This window comes from Microtus pennsylvanicus, chromosome 5 (assembly GCF_037038515.1).
Source record: "Microtus pennsylvanicus isolate mMicPen1 chromosome 5, mMicPen1.hap1, whole genome shotgun sequence".
Taxonomy (NCBI): Eukaryota; Metazoa; Chordata; class Mammalia; order Rodentia; family Cricetidae; genus Microtus; species Microtus pennsylvanicus.
In genome coordinates, this window is record NC_134583.1 from 93,481,391 (window position 1) to 93,502,670 (window position 21,280).

General features: G+C 41.7%; 1 protein-coding gene and 1 pseudogene across 1 annotated transcript; one reads left to right on the forward strand and one right to left on the reverse strand.

Moving 5' to 3' along the window:
* Positions 1-1,079: 1,079 nt before the first annotated feature.
* On the forward strand, positions 1,080-12,331 carry LOC142850243 (membrane-spanning 4-domains subfamily A member 6B-like). Its single transcript, XM_075973546.1, has 7 exons — positions 1,080-1,257; positions 3,278-3,440; positions 4,599-4,733; positions 7,332-7,388; positions 9,766-9,963; positions 10,856-10,957; positions 11,763-12,331. Exons 2-7 carry the CDS (start codon positions 3,294-3,296, stop codon positions 11,856-11,858), a joined length of 735 nt encoding a protein of 244 aa, XP_075829661.1. The 5' UTR covers positions 1,080-1,257; positions 3,278-3,293; the 3' UTR covers positions 11,859-12,331.
* Positions 5,335-5,926, reverse strand: LOC142850244 (large ribosomal subunit protein eL20 pseudogene; annotated as a pseudogene).
* Positions 12,332-21,280: the final 8,949 nt, after the last annotated feature.

The window sequence follows — 21,280 nt, forward strand, 5'->3', positions numbered from 1 at the left end:
ACATGATGGGAAGGACAGTGATGAGCCCACAGGACGTGATGGGAAGGACAGTGATGAGCCCACAGGACGTGATGGGAAGGACAGTGATGAGCCCACAGGACATGATGGGAAAAGGAGAGTGAGAATAGGCATCCCGGGAAAGGAGAGCCAACTCCAGATCAGGAAAGACCCTTTCTTGGATTTCTTCGAATCTTGAATTGAAGCAGGACTCTACTAATTTTTCCTTCTAACCTACATCTAGACCTTTCAAGCAAAGGAAGAAGGAAGTTTCCAGAGTGTGGCTGTGCAGTTGCTGCATCTGGTTCTGGTTCCCCTGTGCTATTAATTATCATCAAAATCAACTTCTGAACTGTGAACTGAAAGCCACAAGGACATCTGTCTTCATGACAGCATCCTGAGTGAGCGACTGTCAAAGTCATTCATGGTGTGTTGAATCTTTCCCACTTCTCCCTCTGCTGTAGGTTACTTTCCTAGTAGTGTCCAGGCATTCTCAGGGCACCTCTGTTGTTGAGAAGCCCAGGGGTCTGGACGTAGGTTAGAAGGAGAACATTAAGAAGAGTTCTAAAGTTGTAGCAATGAATCAGTGGGTAGGAACGGCTGCTTGCAGCCTTTTCAGAGGCTGTGAAATTAGTTTAAAAAAAGTATAAATAAACAAATTCTATAAGTATTATAATATGTTCAATTATTACAATTTATTATATATTATTAAATAGTCCCTCAAAAGGGAAAATTATGATTACTATTATCATCAAACTTTTTTATATATGGTGAAATGTTTTAGCATCAATATTACTATGACGGGAAATACCATTAGCAATGAAGATAGTTCATTAAATACTACTTAAAATCAAAGCAGGCCTTGCAAAGTCACTTTTTTTCATCTTCACGGGCTTCCCCAGCTTGTTGCTGTTCTCTGTTTAACACTTTGACAAGTAAGGTTCCAGAACATGGACTTGGGCATTACTTGGAGCTGGTGGGTGTTAGTGATCACACCCCACAGGCTCCCAGCACTGGTTCTAGTCATGATTTTTCTGAGTTTCTGGAAGTTACTGAAATAGGAAGTACGGCTGCACTGACATGGTCACAGTGTGTACGCATTCCATCCTGCGTGGTGGTGAACACTGAAAGAGGAAGAAGGGCTGGGGACAGTCAGAACTTCACCAACAGGAACCAAGATTCAGACTGAGAGAACCCAGCATTAAAAGCTCTTCGGATCCTGAGGGCCCAGCTTGGGAGGACTGGGAGACACACGCACAGGTAGGCAATCCTGAAGAGACTCTGCCTGTGCAGTACTTTCTTTCTGGGACATTGATAAGGGGAACTGCTAATGCTCAAAAAAGCACTGGAGACACTGGAGCACTTCAGAACTCAATGGGAGAAGGGGAGAGGCATCTGGCTTACCTCTCTCCCTGTTCTTTCTAGTTGCATGATCTTGGTGGTCACCAACCTATGGCCATGTGACTATTGGGAGCAGAACTCTTGCACCTGCAAAGGCTCTCAGGCCATTCACTAACTGGGCAGCCTAAGGGCTGAGAACAGCACAGAGAAAAGAGAGCCAAGCTCATGTTTTCCTCTTGGCTTAGCTGCTACTTATTAATCTATTGATATTTTAATCATCATCTGCCACCCCACAAGCCCTCAATCACCACCCTGCTGACCACTCAGGCCATGACCTGTCAGGGTTTCCAGTTCCATAGCCAGGCTCTGCCACTTCCACATAGGTTTGAATTAAGTATCTCTATCGTTCTGTTAAACAATGAGACTCAGAAGTCAGAGACTGGGGTGAAAACCTGCTAGCACACAGAGGCCGAGTAGCAGCTAGCTGACCTTTCTTTTGGTCAGAAACATTGCAAGAGAACAGTCCCTTCCCTCCTGGCAGAACCAAGTTCACACCCTTTCCTTCCTGCGTGTCATCTCTCTCCAAGTTGCTGTCTTCTCTATGGCCAATTCCAGCCGACTAGTCATTGACTGCTCACAGTTTCAAGGCATAACTCTATTGGGCAGAATTTGGAGTGTCAGAGTGCAATCAAAGTATTGTACAACGTCAACCTGAGCTCAAAAAACAATTCCACAGACAACTTGGTCCTTCCAACTGACAAGGACATGGGTCTGACCTTGAACCTCAGGGCATGACTTCAGGACTTCTCATACTGCTACATTCAGCTGCTTCTCCATGCTGAAGAGACTCAGACACAGGCTGCCATTGGCAGAGGGGAAAACAGGGAGAGCCAGAGAGAGCTGGGGTGCAGTACCCAACTGTGTATAGGTGACTGATTAACAATAAGTACTTTAAATATTATTTAACATTGATTTTATGCCACTGAACAAAGCGTGGATTACTTTCACATGTACTTCTAACTTTGGACTCTGGATTTTCTTTCTGATTATGATTTTATTAATTAGCAGAAACGATTTTTTTCAAGGATTAAAAACACTACACGATCACTTCTTCTAAAATATGACAAAATATAAAAGGCTAATTCTAAACGTGGTACTATTAGACTCACAAAACCAACAAATGGAATTAAGTATTTTGAGTGGTATGTAGCAAGAATTGGAAAACTTTATGAAGGCTGAAGTTTAATATCTCATGACCAGAGAGTAACCTGAGGATGAAAGTTATCAGATAAAGAAAATTCACTTAAACTAGGCAGAACTGAGGAAAGAGCTGGAGCTCCATTTTACAAATGTTGTGTGAATGTTTACGTGTGGACCCAGGAACCTTGAGGATTCATGCTGTCTCTCCGTATGATGTGCTTATTATCAAAATTTTGTGGGTGGGCCTAACATCATGGGGAAAGACCTCAGGAATTGATGTGTTTTGTCTTTTATTTCTTGGAACCACCAGTTTTGTCTGGCAGAAGACAGGCCAAGAATACAGGAAGGTTCACAGTCTGGAGGTGGCAGCAGACCCTGGGAGCATAGTTTGTTTTGTTTGTTTGTTTGGATTTTATTGTATTCACAGTAAAGAATTTAGTTTTTAATTGAAAATGTATAAAATATAGTCTAATCCTCCCCTCCCATTTAACTTTGTACCTTCTCTCCCTCTCTCTCCCCCCTCTCTCTCTCTCTCATTCTCTCTCTCTCATCTCTCTCTCTCTCTCTCTCTCTCTCTCTCTCTCTCTCTCTCTCTCTCTCTCTCTCTCAAGCAAATAGGCAAATACAAACAAACAACCAAAAACAAAACCAATCAAACAAAAAAACAGATCAACAATGACAACAAAATAGTACAGTGAGCAGAATTCTTTTTAAGAGCAAAGTGCATTTTCTCTTCCAGCCCTGGAAGCTCCATCATGATCCCACAAGTAGTGACCAATGAGACTGTCACAGTGATTTCACCAAATGGAGTTAACTTTCCCCAAACAGACAAACCCCAGCCAACCCACCAGATGCAAGACAACCTGAAGAAATATCTAAAGGCAGAGATCAAAGTGATTGCGGTAAATCCAACTCAGAACACTTGGAGTGGGTGGAGGGCAGAGCAGGAAACAGTGTGTCTGAGGACTAGAAATAGATTCGGGGAATGGAAAGCCTTCATTTTGACAAAGCGATCACAGAGTAGTCTGTAGACCAGTAGAAAACCCTTGGCAAGATGTATATATCTCTAAGACTTTCCCCAAATTAACAAGTATTTCTCCTTATTGCAAATACGAGTTATTGAGATTTTGTTGTTTAATTATTTTTTATTTTTATAGAGTACCTGGTAGTATTTATTTTTGAAAATATTGTAGATACATCCTTGGATACTCACTGAGTATGAAATACTTTTCTCCCCTTTAGGGAGAGGAGGCAGCATAAAAAGACCACTGGATTTCCTCTATGTGCTCATCCCAGATTTACTAGAGGCACTCTTCAAGGGTAAAGGGAGAGTATGAGAAAGAACATATATTTGTGCTGTGAGGAAAGATAAGGCTGTTTCTCAGTGTTGTCTGTTCTAACACTATCTGCATGGGCCTCTGAGTTACCCAGTTTTAGAATTTAAAGAAACCGTTGTCCTTGCCTTGGGCATACCATCATCTGGATTTCTTTAAAGTACATGCAACAAAAATTTTAAGATTGCTTGACCAAATGTAAAAGTACCGTGAGTCTGTGAGCTGAAGGAGGTCAGGAAGACAAAAGTATCCTTCTCCTACAGAGGCTAGGGATTCCTAGAAGGGACAGCTGGGCGGAAGCGGCTGTGGAGCTGGGCAGAGAGGCTAGCTCGGTGTGGTGTTCTGTGGGTTCTGGGAGATGTGGCACCCAGAGGTTCCCATTAGAATGTGCTCAGAGTGGAAGGAATTTCAGATTACTCTTCTTCCCACAAGAAGGAGCAGGAGACTTGTTAACTAAGGGCTTACAACTTAGCACCAGCCAGGAGATGCTGGGAAATTCCATGAACACGAAAGGGGTTCATGAACAAAAGTAGTTGAGGATGGCCTGAGGCTGTGGCAGGGCCACATCTCCTCCAGAAGGAACTTTCCTCACCTCTCAGCTATTTCAGTGTCTGTGTGCTTACAGTGACGGTGTAGAAGGTGACAATTCATGAGTACCATGGGAGCAGTGGAGAGGTCCCACTTGTCATTGCTGGTTTTAATCTTCCATCTCTTTTCTTTCAACAGGCGATCCAGATCATGTGTGGTGTGATGGTGCTGAGTCTGGGCATCATCTTGGCATCTGCTCCACACACCGCACACTTTACCGCAGTGATTTCTGTCCTGTTAAATTCTGCCTACCCATTTGTAGGAGCTGCGTGTGTAAGTAGAGTTCTGTGGGCACAAGAACAGAGGATGCAGGCAGCAAGGCTTCCACTTTTAGGCTCTGGCTTGTTGAAGGCACTAAGGGTGATAGACTGGAAATTTCTCAGAAGCTGCTCCATTTCTGGGGTCAGGAGGACATGAAAGTCCTTCTCTCAGAGCACAGCTCCCCTCTAGATAGGTAGAAGAGTCTCGTGCACAGGTGAGGTTTCCTGTCACTGTGACTTCCTGTCTGCCTACTACAGCTCAGTAACAATCCTTCCTTCCTCTTTTTATTTTCCGATGCCTCCACAGCTCCACCTTTTCCTCATTTTGTTCCAATGACTTCTGCTTTAGCCATCTCACGCCAAGACACTGTCTGATTTCACCAGTTTTTCATGAGTGTCCTTTGTCCCGGGTTTCATTCAAAGACCCTGCATTCCACCAGCTGTTTTGCCTCCAGAGCCTCCACTTGACTTCCTCATTTGGATTGTCCCAGACCTTTCTTGTCCTTGGTAACTTTGATGGTTTCTCAATAAGGCTGGTCAGGATTTTTTTTTTAATGAAAAATCCTAAGTTTCAACTTGTCAAATATTTTCTTTTTTTTTTTTTTTGAACTCTGAAGTTTTATTCAGTGGGTCTCTGGGTCTAGAAGAAGGTGTTAGGCCTCTTGGTAGTGAAGCGAGGCTTGTGCTGACGCCACAGAACACGGTGGGGCAGCGGGAACTTGATCTTGGAGTCATGGAACTGCTTGACAGCTGACCTGCGACATTTGCCGGCGGCAATTTCTTCCACCTTCATGATCTGGATGGAGTGTGCACGGGCACGATGCCGGGCACCCATGTCTCGGTAGCACTGTGTGACAGCCCCAGCAGTGGTCAGGTCGCGATACTCGCGGTACATGTTGTGTGTCCCACTGCGGGAGTCATAGCGCAGCCAGATGCCGAAATTCTTCACGCGCAGGGGGGACTTCTCGAATACCTGCCCACAGTACACGATCTCCCCGGATGACTTCTTCATCTTCTTCAGCTGTGACACGAAGTACCAGAAGTGGGACTTAGCCACCACATGGTTGGGGGCGAAGATGCGCATTCGGTACAGCGGTGGTGTGTGGCACTTCGGGGTGGGCAAGCAGCGCCCCACCACCTTGTACTCCCGGAGTGTGCCTGAGGCCTTCATGGCGGTCCGTCCTCGTCCTCCGCCAGTCACAAAAGGAAGTCTGTCAAATATTTTCTTAATCTTTCACTGAGCACCGAATGGTTCAGGTGACAGCAGTGTTTTGCCAGACTCTCAGGGTCCTTGAAGGTCCATACTATTTACATCACTTCATGGCTGACTTAACCCCTTACCAGGGGCTGATGTGGTGATTTCTAGGTCAGGGCTGTGACTTTATTTTTCTCTTCTTTCCATATTGTGTTCTTTACATATCACTAAGCATCCCTTGCATTAGAAGAGACTCTTAGTGCTTTTCTCGGCAGTCAACTACATGCATGGGATGCACAGGCCCTAGGAGCACAGAGATGAAGACTCGGCATTTATTTATGTGAATAGGCTACTTAACTTTCGAGAACAGAAATTACAAAATCTCTACCATCTTAAATTTCTAAAACATGTTTGCTTCTTGAATTTCTTTGATTTATTGGATGAGAGAAAGTAATTTTGATTTTATGAACCATGGTAAGCACTTCTCACCATTCAACTTTATGCTTTCTTTGTTCTCATTTACCTTAGTCTGTAGGACCAGCCACTGAGAGTGCTATATCTTGTCTTCTGTGTTTGTTAATATTATCCCTTATTTAAAGAACTAAAAGTAGTGCAATTTTCTCTCAAAGTATTAAAAAATCTGAGAGAGCCTGGCAGTGGTGGTGCATGCCTTTAATCCCAGCACTTGGGAGGCAGAGGCAGGTGGATCTCTGTGAGTTCGAGACCAGCCTGGTCTACAAGAGCTAGTTCCAGGACAGGCTCCAAAACCACAGAGAAATCCTGTCTCAAAAAACCAAAAAAAAAAAATCTGAGAGAAATAAATTCATTCAGTACACCACCATCACCTAGACAACAGGATGATGGTATGATGTCAGGCATGAGCATGACAAGAAATGGAAAGTATGGGCCAACATCCTAACAGAAGGTAGCTGAAAACTCCTCCCTAACATACTGCCAGACTGAAAATTGCACGTTAAAAAGCTACTTTAATATGTTCAAGTGAGAGTCACTGAGAGAAGATTGCATGGTTTAAATAAGAAAACCAGAGTGGCACAGTGAATGAAAGAGGGGACAAACCCCATGGCTATTTTCCAGTCTCTCCCTGGAGAGCAATGCCTCAGGATCTAAAAATCATCGAATTCCAAAATGTCCCTTTCCAATCAACGAAATATGTTTTTATTTCCTCTTAAGTCTTTATTGATTTTAATGGTATATAATTCTACTCTTATCTACCTTTCTTGTGTTTTCTAAATAGTATGTGAGCAAAGGCACTCCTCTGAGAGGCCAAGTGTATCATTGGTCATTTGGTCCTTGAGGCTTTTCCCATGGAGGTTTGTCATAAACCCCAGAGAGTGACACTGTCATCACTTTGTACATAGAAATTGACCTGACAGAATTTTTCTCTTGTCTGAGCAGTTTATCATCTCTGGAATTCTGTCAGTCATCGGGGAGACAAAGTTAACGAAGTTTTTGGTGAGTACAAGAGCCTAACCCTGACCTGATGAGGATGAACCTGGGGAGCACCCGTCAGGGCCCTGCTTTTCACACTGAAGTTACAAATAAGATCTTGCTCTGTTTGTGGGCTGATTCTGGGTTCTCCATATCCCTGTATAGAGCACATTCTTCCTATCACTGTGACCAAAATTACAGTGTGCCTTATATCTGAGACCACCGCCAACGAAGGTCATGTAAAACTATGTTCTTATGATCCCATTGAGTAGGCAACAGGCTACAATGATTAATCTTGATCATCAACTTGACCTGACAGTAAGCAGCTTGGAGATTAAAATGCATATCTGAGGTTGTTCTTTTCCAAAATGTGATAGGGTCATCACTTAGGATAAAGACTCAGGTGCAATAGACGGGAGAAGGTAAAATGTGCTTAGCACAGATGTCCTCTCGTTCTGGTTCCATGACCTCCAGGACCACCGTGCTGTGAGCTGCTCTGTTCTGCCATGCCACTCTCTTGGGTCGAGGCACTGAATCCGTGAAATACATTTTGTTGCTAAAGTGGTTTATGTGGAGTATTTTGTCATAACAATGAAAAGTCTAACACAAAAACTTTAAAATTTTTCTCTTTGGTAGTTAAGTTATGGTCCTTATTTTTAAATGTTGTGTTTGTTGTGGGTATACTATATAACCTCACCACTTCAAATGCTTGGAAAACCTCAGACAAAATGTTCACATGAGAATCATCTTTTATCTAGATCTCCATAAAGGTAATGCTTTTGCTGGGCTTGAGTAAGCATTTTTGAACCTAGAAGCAGAATAGTTGAATCATGAAAGGCTCAATAGTTATTTGTTTTGGCTAAGAATTCAGCTTTACCTACTTTTAACTTATTCCTGAGGAATACTGAAGTCACTGGGAGAAGAAAGATGGACTCTAGGAAGAAACTTTTGAGATATGTAAAGATTCACCTAGCCATCAGTCAACGCACGTTCCTCAAGGAGTTGACTCAGGAAGTCATGGGACAGAATGCATGTGATGCATTCAACAGCTTAGGGACTTAATTGTTAAGATCTGACTAAACCAATCTCTCCAATACACAGAGTATTGATTACTTTTCTGTTGCCATGGTCAAATTCCAGGGGTAGAAGCAACCAAGGACATAGGTAGTCTCTAGATAGAATAAGAATGAAAGACACTTACCTATGCTCAAGAATGATCTTGTCAACCTGTGTGTGGAGCCTAAAGAAGATAACCAACTAGAATACACCTAGTCTGTTCTAGAACACACAAGCAATATCCTGATTGCAGCTGTTGTTAGAGGAGTCCAAGAGTTTGACTTTAGTCACTGTTTGTGTGAAGTAGCACCCAAAATGCCAAATTTTGATGGCTTATACAATTGATCTAAAATATAAGTGTGCTGAAATTAAGTCACACACCAGTGTAAGACATCCGGGTACACCCTGGAAATTCTTACCTCTAATTATACCCTTTAGACAGATCTTAGCTCAATTTTCACTTTCTCTATGTTGAGGAAGAAAAGAAGTCATTATTGAGAAAAGTTTATTTATTTTGCTGACACTATAAATGTAGAGATGAATCCAAAGTGAGCTTTGGAACTGAGTACTCAAGAACAATGAAAGTAAAGGAACTCTGGCACCATGGCCTCAGTTTACCAACATCTAGTTTCATTCTGCTTCTCTCTGCCCCACTGTTTCTACAAGTGACAACATCCTTTGTCACATGTCTAGATTTCTGCCTACAGCCATCCCAACGTGGCCCCAGTTACAGCCAATCCTAAGCCTTTTCAGACTGCAAAGTCTACCTGACACTGAGAAAGAGTCCCCATAATCACCTTTCTTAGAGGTTCTGAGATCTCACAGCATCATCTGCCTGGGGATCAGGTCTTTAATATGCGTGTCTCAGGCCATATCAAATCCAAACTACAGTGCAGACAATGTTGAGGGACAGGGAACACACCTGGTATCTGCACCTCCTCCTTTGCTCCCAGTGTCTTGAGAATTTTCCAATTTTGCATTATGGGGTTCCATTAAAAGTCATGGGTGATGAGTGATTTTGCCAGGGGAATATTTTATTTCTTTTCATTGTAATCCTATTTATCCACACAATTACCACTTATATTTTGTGTTTTATGTATTGGCAGGGCCAATACACATGATAGAGGCTGGTTAAAGTGATCTGATCAAATATCATCTAAGAAATGGAGCCTAGGAAAAATAAGGAAGGAAAACTAGGGCCTCTCCTCTTTCTAGTGAAAACAACTATGAGTTAGGGAGATGGAGAAACAAATCATTAATCCTTAAAGGCTAAGGAAGACAAATTAAGAGAACAGGCGCAACTTTGTGGGAAAAAGGTATAAACGAATCCTGTTGCTCATTTCAGGTAGAGGGCAGCCTGATTACGAACATCCTGAGTATTTTATTTGCTTTCATGGGCATCATTATCATCTCTGTCAGCCTGGCTGGTTTGCATCCTGCCTCAGAGCAGTGTGAGCAGAGCAAACTTCTTAGACCAACCGAGCGTTATTTCTACCGCCATCCCCTCTACAACGACTGCCCTAGCACCAAGAATGTTCTGACTGTAAGTATTCCTCAAGGCTCACGTAGCTCTTGGAAAAGAGCGGTCTTCCCCTAGTTTTTGAAATCCTCTCACCCTATCTGGTTTGAGACCCTAGGGGAAAGGACAGGGTTGAATAAAATAAATGTATAAATAAACAAAGAGAGGGTTGAATATATTTTCTGGGACAGTGTCAAGATAGTGGAGGCATGCTCTAACACATCTCGACCTGTGTATGAACAATGGAAAAGTTTACAGAATGGCATTTTTTCCTATCAAGCAGGCTTCATGAACCTTAGGACAAAAGTCATGGGCTGTGTGTTATTAACCTAGGCCCTTCTTCCAATTGGTTTGTGACATTACAGACTGTAGAAACTGGACTGTTTCTCTGCCTTTTCTCATCATGCAAAAGGCCAAGGAAACACACCCCAAGGAAGAAGGTTCTATCGATGCTGACTTTTACAAAGGTGTTGCATTGTCAGAACCTCAGTAACCCTCACAAGTCTCCTGGAGGAATTGTGACACACGTGTAAGAAGTGAGCAGACAGAAGACAGAGAAGCAGAGACTTGCCCAACCTAGGAGAGCCAAGAGCAGGAGCCCCTGACTCTGTCCTGGCTCTCACTACACCCCTCTGCCCCCTCGCTGAGTGAACAGTGTAGTCAGGGACCCTGCCCATGTCAGGCGAGAAGCAGTGGCTTGAAACAGCTTTGGTTTAGTTTGGCTTCCATCCACTTCCCCTCAGGGAATGAAAGGCTCAGGCCTTGATCTAAGCCTGGGTTTGGAGGGATGCCTTTCCCTTCTTCATGGTGTCCTCTCTTCACTCTCTGACGGTGGAGATGGTTTCCTCTCTATAGTCACTTCCCACCAAGGCTTCTGCTGGCTCAGTCACCCCAACTTCTCCTCTCCTGAATTTAGGGAGTCCTTTCACTGATGCTGATCTTCAGTGTGTTGGAGCTTGGCCTGGCTATGCTCGCTGCCATGCTGTGGTGGAAAGAGGGTCACTCTGACTTCTCTCGGGTGAGTATGCTAGAGGCCTCTAGGAATCTTGTCTTTGTTCCTCTAGGATGTGCTGATCTATGCTGCCATGAATGACACAGGAAAATCTATCACCATGACGTTAACGTCAGGGCGTTTGGACAGTAAGATAGTGCAGTAAATGAAGGGGTAGAAGGCGATTAAGTAGCTGACGAGGATTATCTGGACATGAAAACAGGTGACCCTAACACATCACCAGCTTCTTTCCTTCCCATTTGCAAACAAAGGAACTGAGGCTCTGAGAAGTTAAATGTATTTCCTGAAATTATGCCTGTGTTCAGGATGCTGGAGCCTGGCTACCTCCCTTCTAAGTAGGGCTACTTTCTCCTACAAACACTAGTCTCATTACAAGCCTTGACTTGGTAAAGACCAATGACACACTTGAAGGGATTCAATCAGCATCTTAGCCTCTACTTCCTTCCTTCTGATCTTAAATTTTTCTTGCATCAAAGATGTTAAGTCAATGATGTTTAATAATTGCATGTCCCCCTTCTCAGCCAGCTCTGAATGCATGTCTTCAGTAATGGAGCCAATAGCTATGCTCTGACCAAATCCTTAGTTAGAATGTTAAAATGAAGGTTAGATAATATACATCAAATATGTGCATAACTTAATAACGTGCTATTCTCATCTTGGAACAGCTATAAGTTCTATGTATCTATAAAATTGTTTTATATGTAAATGCATCTATGTATCTACCTTCCTATGTGCATATGTATATAAATGCTTGTGTGTGTATCATATATATTCATTTGTGTTCTGAAACTGAATATTTTCTTTATTCTAGAATGTGATTTTCCTGTCTCGTAACGCAAATAATGAATCCGGCATGGAATCAAAGTCACTTTGTAACCCTGTATATGAGCAAAGATTAGTTTCTTGAGAATAAAAGCAAAGTTGGAAATACAAAGCAGAGAGTTGATCTCCAAGACAATGCAGAAAATCAAACCATCACAAAGCAGCAATGCTTAAGCGTCCTAAATTTAGTTGCTTAAAAATTGATTATCAATAATGTGTTGAACAGGTGTGTTCAGTGACACGCTTGATTTTCATGGCTTTGGCTTCAGACAAAGCTCAGGCCTACAAATAGTGGCCAAAGAGCCCCAGATATTTCTTGGAAAATTAACAGAATGTTTTAGGAGATCTGGCGGAGCAAAGGGGCAACATTTTCTTGTTCCCTTCAATTAACTACAATAGCTACCACATGATCTTTGAGTTGAAAATTCCTGTGCTGGCATGGGTTTTTCATCATAAAAATTTTATTCATTAGTACATAGAATCAAGTGACCTACAATGAAGTCTCAAGAACTGTACATGTTATTTCTTTCTAAATAAAACATTTTTCTGATTTTGTGATCTATTTGTAAGGGTTTTTTTTCTTTAAGCACAGATCAAGACCCCTGTGATACATAAACACATTATTTTGATATTCCTTTGTTACCTTTCAATCAAAAAAAGAGGCATGGGAAAGGCAACTAGAAATAAACCTCTGGTGTGTGTGTGTGTGTGTGTGTGTGTGTGTGTGTGTGTGTGTATTTAACTGAATGTGAATGAATATTCAAGTTCAGCGATTTATTTTGAGGTGACAGATAACATACTTATTTCTAGGATTACCAAGGCAAGTAAGAGACATTTCTTCACTTCTTATAGGAGGCTTGACAGATGCCTGAGAGGTTAAGTTAAGTCATGTAGAAGACCAGAGTTCCACTCCCAACACCCATGTGTCAGCTCAGAAACATATGTAGCTTAAGGTTCAGGTGATTTGACACCCTCTTCTGATATTTGTGGGCACTAGACATGCATGTGGTGCACAAACATACATCCATGTAAAATATGCATGCAACATAAAAACTTATTAAAAAAGAAGTTTGTAGTAAAATACAAAAAGTGAAGAATGAGGATAAAATGAGGATCATATTGTCTAAGCCATTAAGGTCTATTTGAGTCCACACTAAAGATTATTTAATCTTACTTTCTCCCTAAAAGCATTTGTAGAAGAAGACTGCCTTTCTTTGAGACACATCCCCCAACCCTTGCCTCTGGCAGTCATGTGACTCATCTTGCTTCAGGAAAGGGAGGAAAGATGACCACCTAGAAATCAAAGTTGGTGTTTTCAGCATTGCATCATTGCATAGCTCAGTTGTCACTGTTAGCATCAAAATTTCCAAACCTCTTCTGAACAAGGAAAAATCATTACCAACTCTGCAGAAACTAAGAGGACTTAAGGTTACATAGTGAACACAGTTGTGCAAACAGTTTATACAAATAAGTGAAATGAGAACAAATAGTAGTAAGATAAAAATAATAAAAAGCAACCCAAAAATAATTACCATAGAGAAATTAAACTATGAATGCTCATGTAAGAAGTGAAGGATGGGGTAAGAGTCACCAGAGAAACTCAGGCCCAGAGTGCTTCACAGGTGAATTAATTTCGATATTTAAGGAGAAATAAACCAATCATTTGCAAATGAATTTTAAAAGAGAGTGGGGTATTTCCATATTTTTCTGTGGCTTTAGTATTCTGATATCAAAGGCAGAAACATTAGGTGAAATGATAGATATGGAAGAATTCACTCCTAGTGCTTACATCCATTCTGTGGTCCCGCTCTTGTCACAGTGACAATCACAACCTGGGCACAGATCTCACCATGAGGGACCTCCTCTCTGTTTTCTCACAGCCAGCCCACACTGGCACTGGCCACATTCCTGTGGCATCAGTAAGCTTTGAACATCACAGTCTATGTTTTTAAATTACTACTTCTTTCATAGCACTGTCAATAATTTATTAAGTTAGTGTTGGTTTAACTAACTTTTCTTGTTCATAAATAGTCTCATGTTTAAGACAAGCTGTAAAAATTTTTATACAAATTAAAATTTAAACATTTTCCTTCAAGTATTGTGCTTTGCCTTTTCTGTAAAAGTAAATTTTATTCTGCTATCATATTGTCTATTCTGTTGTTCTAATTTATGTATTCGGACAGATGTGATGTGGTGAGATGTGTGTGTGTGTGTGTGTGTGTCATATTGTCTATTCAAAAAGGACCCAAGGATATGAAATGGGGTGAAACAATTAGAGACTGGGAATGGGGAGGCTTGGGGAAAGAGAAATGAGGACAGAAGAGTGGATTGATAGTGTCCTGCTTATGTTTCTGTTGCTGTGCTGTCATTACCGGAAGCATCTCGAGGAGCAAAGCGTTTATTTTAACGTACAGTTGCGGTCCATCCTCAAGTTAAGTCAAGGTGGGAAAATAAAACAGAAACTGAAGCAGAGGCCGTGGAGGAAGGCAGCTTGCTGGTTTGTTCCCCATGACTTGCTCAACCTGCTTTCTTATTCTATCCAGGCCTACCTGTCCAAGGGTGGCACTGCCCACGGTGAGATAGGCCCTTCTACATCAACTGTTGATCAAGAGCATGCTCCACAGGCTTGCCCACGGTCCAAGCCAATAGGGACATTTTCTCAGTTGAGGTTTCTCTTACCAGATAACTCTAGCTCGAGTTAACAAACAACAACACGGCAGTCCTAGACAACATACAGTGTCTGGATATGTCCACGGTCTTTCTCCTCAGACTGCAACTCAGACTTTTTGAGTCTGTAGCAGAAAGGACAGTACCTATTGCTCTTTAAAATCATGCAAAGGTAAGAAGAAACCATACCGCATCCTAGCTTCTTCTTTTGTCTCTGAGAAGGAGCCCAGTGGGGAAGAGTGCCTGGGCTACAGGAAGGTCGGGGTACATAAAACTCAAGGAAAGGAAGGAGTGGGAAACAGCAGACCTAGAGTCTTGCTGTGAGTTAGCAATTAGCATTTTTCTTTTTAATCTGAGAGGAAATCACCCAGTTTTATTAGGTTGAGGATCATTGCTTTAGCATCATTACACTGTTCATATTGCCAAGGTCACACATATAATCACTCATGATTTATTTGAGCTGATTTATTGGAAGAGCAAGGGAATTAGACTCTAAGGAGTACTACAGCACATCTTAGTTAACACAGGCAGAAATTAGATATGATTATGATTTTATATAATCTCAGAAACCTTGATTTCCTTGTGACTTGATATTAGCATTGATGGTAAAAGAGATTTGAAAGTAGTTTGCATGCATAATTGCTTTATTCTGGTAACAAAAGTAGTAGCTGGACATGCAAAGACTACACAGAAAATACTACTGACTGTGAACTTCCCAAGGTGTGAGAAGGATTTCCAACTAGCCCAATCAGTGATTGGGTCTTGACCTCCCAGCCGCAGAAGAAGCTGCCAATCTTTCTGAAGAGGTAAACCCAGGTCATGGGGGTGGGGGAGTGAGCATGAGAAAACTGCCTAAGACTGAGGAAAGACTGCTTTCTTGTTTCTATACTACCTAGTCCCACAGTCATTCAGTCCCAAAGAACCACAAAGAGGCTTATAACAACAATAAACTCTTTAGCCTCATTAACTAGCTCTTACAACTTAAATTAACCCATAATTCTTGTCTATTCTAGCCACGTGGTTTGGCAACCTTTTTCAGTGAGGCATTCTCATCTTGTTTCTTCTGTGTCTGACTCTCTCTGCCTTTCCTCTTCCCAAAACTCTCCTGGTCTGGTCTCCCTGCCTATACTTCCTGCCTGGCCACTGGCCAATCAATGCTTTATTAAACCAATAAGAGTAACACACTTTTATAGTGTACAAAAGCATTATCCCACAGCACTTCCTGACCGAACTATGGTTGCAGGTAATTTTAGTTCTCTACATCACTGATTTGTCCTATACTGACCTAATAAGCCCTTATTATATGGTTGGCTGTGTCTCAGCCTTGAAAGGTGTCTGCAGTCATAGTGAAGGAACTGATTGAAAAAGGGTGATATCCTATAAATTGGTACAAAAATACTTGAGAGGGTCCTGATGAAATGTTGCGACTCACTTAGGACATTGAACTCTCAGATTCTGATGGATCTATTCTGCCTGAGGAACTGCCTTTTCACCATTAGTGGCAGATGCATTCCCAGCCTGACTGGAGTCCTACTGTGCCCTCTACCCCTGTGTTAATATTGGAGAAGGGAGCCTGCTTGTTGATTCCCACCTGCCCAGCTAGCTTAGTCCCGAAATAATCACACAGAAACTGTATTAATAAATCACTGCTTGGCTCATTAGCTCAAGCTTCTTATTGGCTAAGTCTTACATATTAATTTAACCCATCTCCATTAATCTGTGTATTGCCAATTGGCAGTGGCTTACTTGCAAAGTTTCAGTATGTCTGACTCTGGCGGAGGCTCCATGGCATTTCTCTGACTCCACCCTTCTTTCTCCCAGCATACAGCCTAGCTTTCTCTGCCTAGTTCTGTTCTTCCCTGCCATAGGCTCAAAGCAGTTCTTTATTAATTAACCAATAAAATAAAAACATAGACAGAAGAACCTCCCACACCAGTTAAAGAATTAGACAACCATTGTTTGCAGAAGTAACAGTAAATGTTCCTGAAGGAGATCTAAGCAAGACAATGCTGATCGTCCACAACCTGGCTTTGTTTCTAGAGTAGTGAGTGTGTTTGTAAATGAACCCGGTGGTTATTTCCTCAGCTGCTATGCATAATTGGAATATATAGTCTAAGGAGTTGGTAGGATCTCCACATTAGTTTCCCGACCTGTAGAGTGAGGTATATCGTGGTTAGAGGGCCAGTAGAAGCTATTATATGTGTGTTTCCTTGGGAAACTCGTGAGTTGATGTCAGTAATCATATCCTTGGAATAGTTACAGAAAGAGCACTCCAATAATGTGAAAGATGTGGGGTGATTGTTTCAACAACACCTCTTTGTCTTTCCTGTTTGACTTGTGCAGAGGACAGACAGACCTTAGAGCATGACAGTTACGTCTCATTCCGTGGTGGGTGGGTTAAATTGCTGCTTCTGTTGTACAGTGTGATTTCTTTTGTATTTTCTTCCAGATTATTTATCTCCTGGTACTGCATGTAGCAACTGATGAGGTAAGTGTGTTTTTCTCCATATCTGTCTGTGAGGTCCATCAGAACCAATTTGTTTTCAGATGGCAAACCCAGCAGTATAACTTCACTGCTCAGTCTGTAAAGCATGGTAGTTGTCCCCAAGCCTATTTCTCTTTGCACTTTGTTTCTTAGATATGGACACTTCTGCCCTTTTGACACTAGGTGTCACTCTATATTAAGGTTTGCATTAATTTTACTGCATTCTTAGCGTCATCTGAAATAACAGCTTAGTAAGTGAGGTGTTGGAGACTTCCAGTGAATGCACACCTCATACATTCAAGTACTTGTCAAGCTTGACTTGTTCAGTCATTTTTAGGGACCTTGGTAAAATTCCAAATGGGGTCCATGTGTGTGTGTGCACGTACACACACACACACACACCTACACACACACACACACACCTACACACACACACACACACCTACACACACACACCAGCACCACCACCACATCGCATCACATCTGTCCTAAGAACTCATTTAACACCCATAATATCTTAGGGACACACATTGTCCTGTGGTGGAGTACATCTTAGAACACATGCAAGTCTGGGTAAACACACACACACACACACACAAAATATAGTCAAACACTTTAGTTATAAATGTTCTCTGCTCAAAAAATAAATTTTTCTCCCCGGCAATTTTGTCTTTTTGGGTCTGGGATACCTCACTCAGGATAGTGTTTTCTATTTCCATCCATTTGCATGCAAAATTCGAGAAGTCATTGTTTTTTACCGCAGCGTAGTACTCTAGTGTGTATATATTCCATACTTTCTTCATCCATTCTTCCATTGAAGGGCATCTAGGTTGTTTCCAGGTTCTGGCTATTACAAATAATACTGCTATGAATATAGTTGAAAAAATGCTTTTGACATGTGATAGAGCATCTCTTGGGTAAATTCCCAAGAGTGGTATTGCTGGATCCAGGGGTAGGTTGATCCCGAATTTCCTGAGAAACCGAAACACTGACTTCCACAGTGGTTGCACAAGATTGCATTCCCACCAGCAATGGATGAGGGTACCCCTTCCTCCACAGCCTCTCCAGCAAAGGCTATCCTTGGTGTTTTTGACTTTAGCCAATCTGACAGGTATAAGATGATATCTCAAAGTTGTTTTGATTTGCATTTCCCTGATTGCTGAGGAAATTGAGCACGACCTTAAGTATCTTTTGGCCATTTGAACTTCTTCTGTTGAGAATTCTCTGTTCAGTTCAGTGCCCCATTTTTTAATTGGGTTAATTAGCATTTTAAAGTCTAGTTTCTTGAATTCTCTATATATTTTGGAGATCAGACCTTTGTCTGTTGCGGGGTTGGTGAAGATCTTCTCCCAGTCAGTAGGTTGCCTTTGTGTCTTAGTGACAGTGTCCTTTGCTTTACAGAAGCTTCTCAGTTTTAGTAGGTCCCATTTATTCAATGTTGCCCTTAATGCCTGTGCTTCTGGGGTTATACCTAAGAAGGGATCTTGGGGGTGGGGTGGGATGGGGGTAAGGGGAGATGGGGAGAGAAAAGGTAGAAGGGAAGGAGGGGGGACTTGGGGAAACAGGAGGATCGGGATAAAGGAAGGTTGGATAGGGGAGCACGGAACCACAATTCTTAGTTAAGGGACCCACTTTAGGGTGGGCAGGAGAATTGACCCTAGAGGGGCTCCCAGGTGCCCAAGCTGAGGTCCCCAGTTAGTTCCTTGGGCAGCTGAGGATAGGGAACCTGAAATGACCCTATCCTAGCGCAATACTGACGAATATCTTGCATATCATCCTAGAACTTTCATCTGGCGATGGATAGAGATAGAGACAATGACCCACACTGGAGCAATGGACTGAGCTCCCAAGGTCTCAATGAGGAGCAGAAGGAGGGAGAACATGAGCAAAGAAGTCGGGACCACAAGGGGTGCACCCACCCACTGAGACAGTGGAGCTGATCTACTGGGAGCTCACCAAGGCCAGCTGGACTGTTACCAAAAAAGCATGGGATAAAACTGGATTCTGAACATGACGAACAATGAGGGCTGATGAGACGCCAAGGACAATGGCACGCAGTTTTGATCCTACGCAATCTGCTGGCTTGGTGGGAGCCTAGCCAGTTTGGATGTTCACCTTCCTAGATATGGATGGAGGGGGGAGGACCTAGGACTTACCACAGGGCAGGGAACCCTGACTGCTCTTTAGACTGGAGAGGGAGGGGGAGAGGAGTGGGGGGAAGGGGAGAGGGGTGGGAGGAGGGGGAGAAGAGCGGGAGGAGGGGGAGAAGAGTGGGAGGAGGGGGAGGGAAAAGGGAGGCTGGGAGGAGGTGGAAATTTGTTTTTTTTTCTTTATTCTTGTTTATCAATAAAAAAATTAAAAAAAATAGATAAATTTTTTGGCACATTTCTAAGAAGAATTTTAAAAAACAAAGAAAGAAAGAAAAAAGAAGCTACTGTTTTTTCCTTGTACTGGAGGGATTTTTATATGATTTCTCAGATTCCTAGTATTGCATTCATTTGTGTACCTGAGTTGAAGTCTCATAGTTTTAAAAGAAACCCCCCAGGTAATGAGTATATATTTTACAGATATATATAGATATTTAGATAGATAGACAGATATTTACTAATGTGTAAACTCTTTAAATACATAAATTAGACACAAGAATAGACAATATGACACACACACACACACACACACATCTCACCACATCACATCTGTCCGAATATATAAATTAGAACAACAGAATAGACAATATGATAGCAGAATAAAATTTACTTTTACAGAAAAGGCAAAGCACAATACTTGAAGGAAAATGTTTAAATTTTAATTTGTATAAAAATTTTTACAGCTTGTCTTAAACATGAGACTATTTATGAACAAGAAAAGTTAGTTAAACCAACACTAACTTAATAAATTATTGACAGTGCTATGAAAGAAGTAGTAATTTAAAAACAGACCTTAACGCTCAAAGCTTACTGATGTCACAGGAATGCGGTCAATGCCAGTGTGGGCTGACTGTGAGAAGGCAGAGAGGAGGTCCCTCATGGTGTGATCTGTGCCCAGGTTGTGATTGTCACTGTGACAAGAGCGGGACCACAGAATGGATGTAAGCACTAGGAGTGAATTCTTCCATATCTATCATTTCACCTACTGTTTCTGATTTTGATATCAGAATACTAAAGCCACAGAATAATATGGAAATACCCCACTCTCTTTTAAAATTCATTTGCAAATGATTGGTTTATTTCTCCTTAAATATCGAAATTAATTCACCTGTGAAGCTCTCTGAGACTGAGTTTCTCTGGTGACTCTTACCCCATCCTTCACTTCTTACATGAGCATTCATAGTTTAATTTCTCTTATGGTAATTATTTTTGGGTTGCTTTTTATTATTTTTATCTTACTACTTTTGTTCTCATTTCACTTATTTGTATAAACTGTTTGCACAACTGTGTTCACTATGTAACCTTAAGTCCTCTTAGTTTCTGCAGAGTTGGTAATGATTTTTCCTTATTCAGAAGAGGTTTGGAAATTTTGATGCTAACAGTGACGACTGAGCTATGTAATGATGCAACACTGAAAACACCAACTTTGATTTCTAGGTGGTCATCCTTCCTTCCTTTCCTGAAGCAAGATGAGTCACATGACTGGCAGGAGGCAAGGGCAGGGGGACATGTCTCAAAGAAAGGCAGTCTTCTTCTACAAATGCTTTTAGGCAGAAAATAAGATTAAATAATCTCTAGTGTGGGCTCGAATAGACCTTGAAGGCTTAGACAATATGATCCTCATTTTATTCTCATTCTCCGTTTCCATAGTTTACCACAAATTTAATTTAATTAGTTTTTATATTGCATGCATATTTTATGTTGATGTGTGTTTGTGTACCACATGCGTGTCTAGTGCCCACAAATGTCAGAAGAGGATGTCAAATCACCTGAACCTTAAGCTACATATGTTTCTGAGCTGACATGTGGGTGTTGGTAGTGGAACTCAGATCTTCTACAGGACTAATCAATACACTTAACTTCTCAGACATCGGTCGAGCCTCCTATAAGAAGTGAAGAAATGTCTCTTATTTTCCTTGGTAATCCTAGAAATAAGTATGTTATCTGTCACCTCAAAATAAATCACTTAACTTTGAATGTTCTTTCACATTCAGTTAAATACACACACACATGCACACTCACGCACATACACACACAAAACATACACACAACACACACACTCACACACACACTCTAGAGATTTATTTCTAGTTGCCTATCCCATGTCGGTTAGGAATATAAAAGGAATATAAAAATAATGTGTTTTTGTCACAGGGGTCTTGATCTGTGCTTAAAGACAAAACAACAAAAAGCATTAAAAAATAGTCA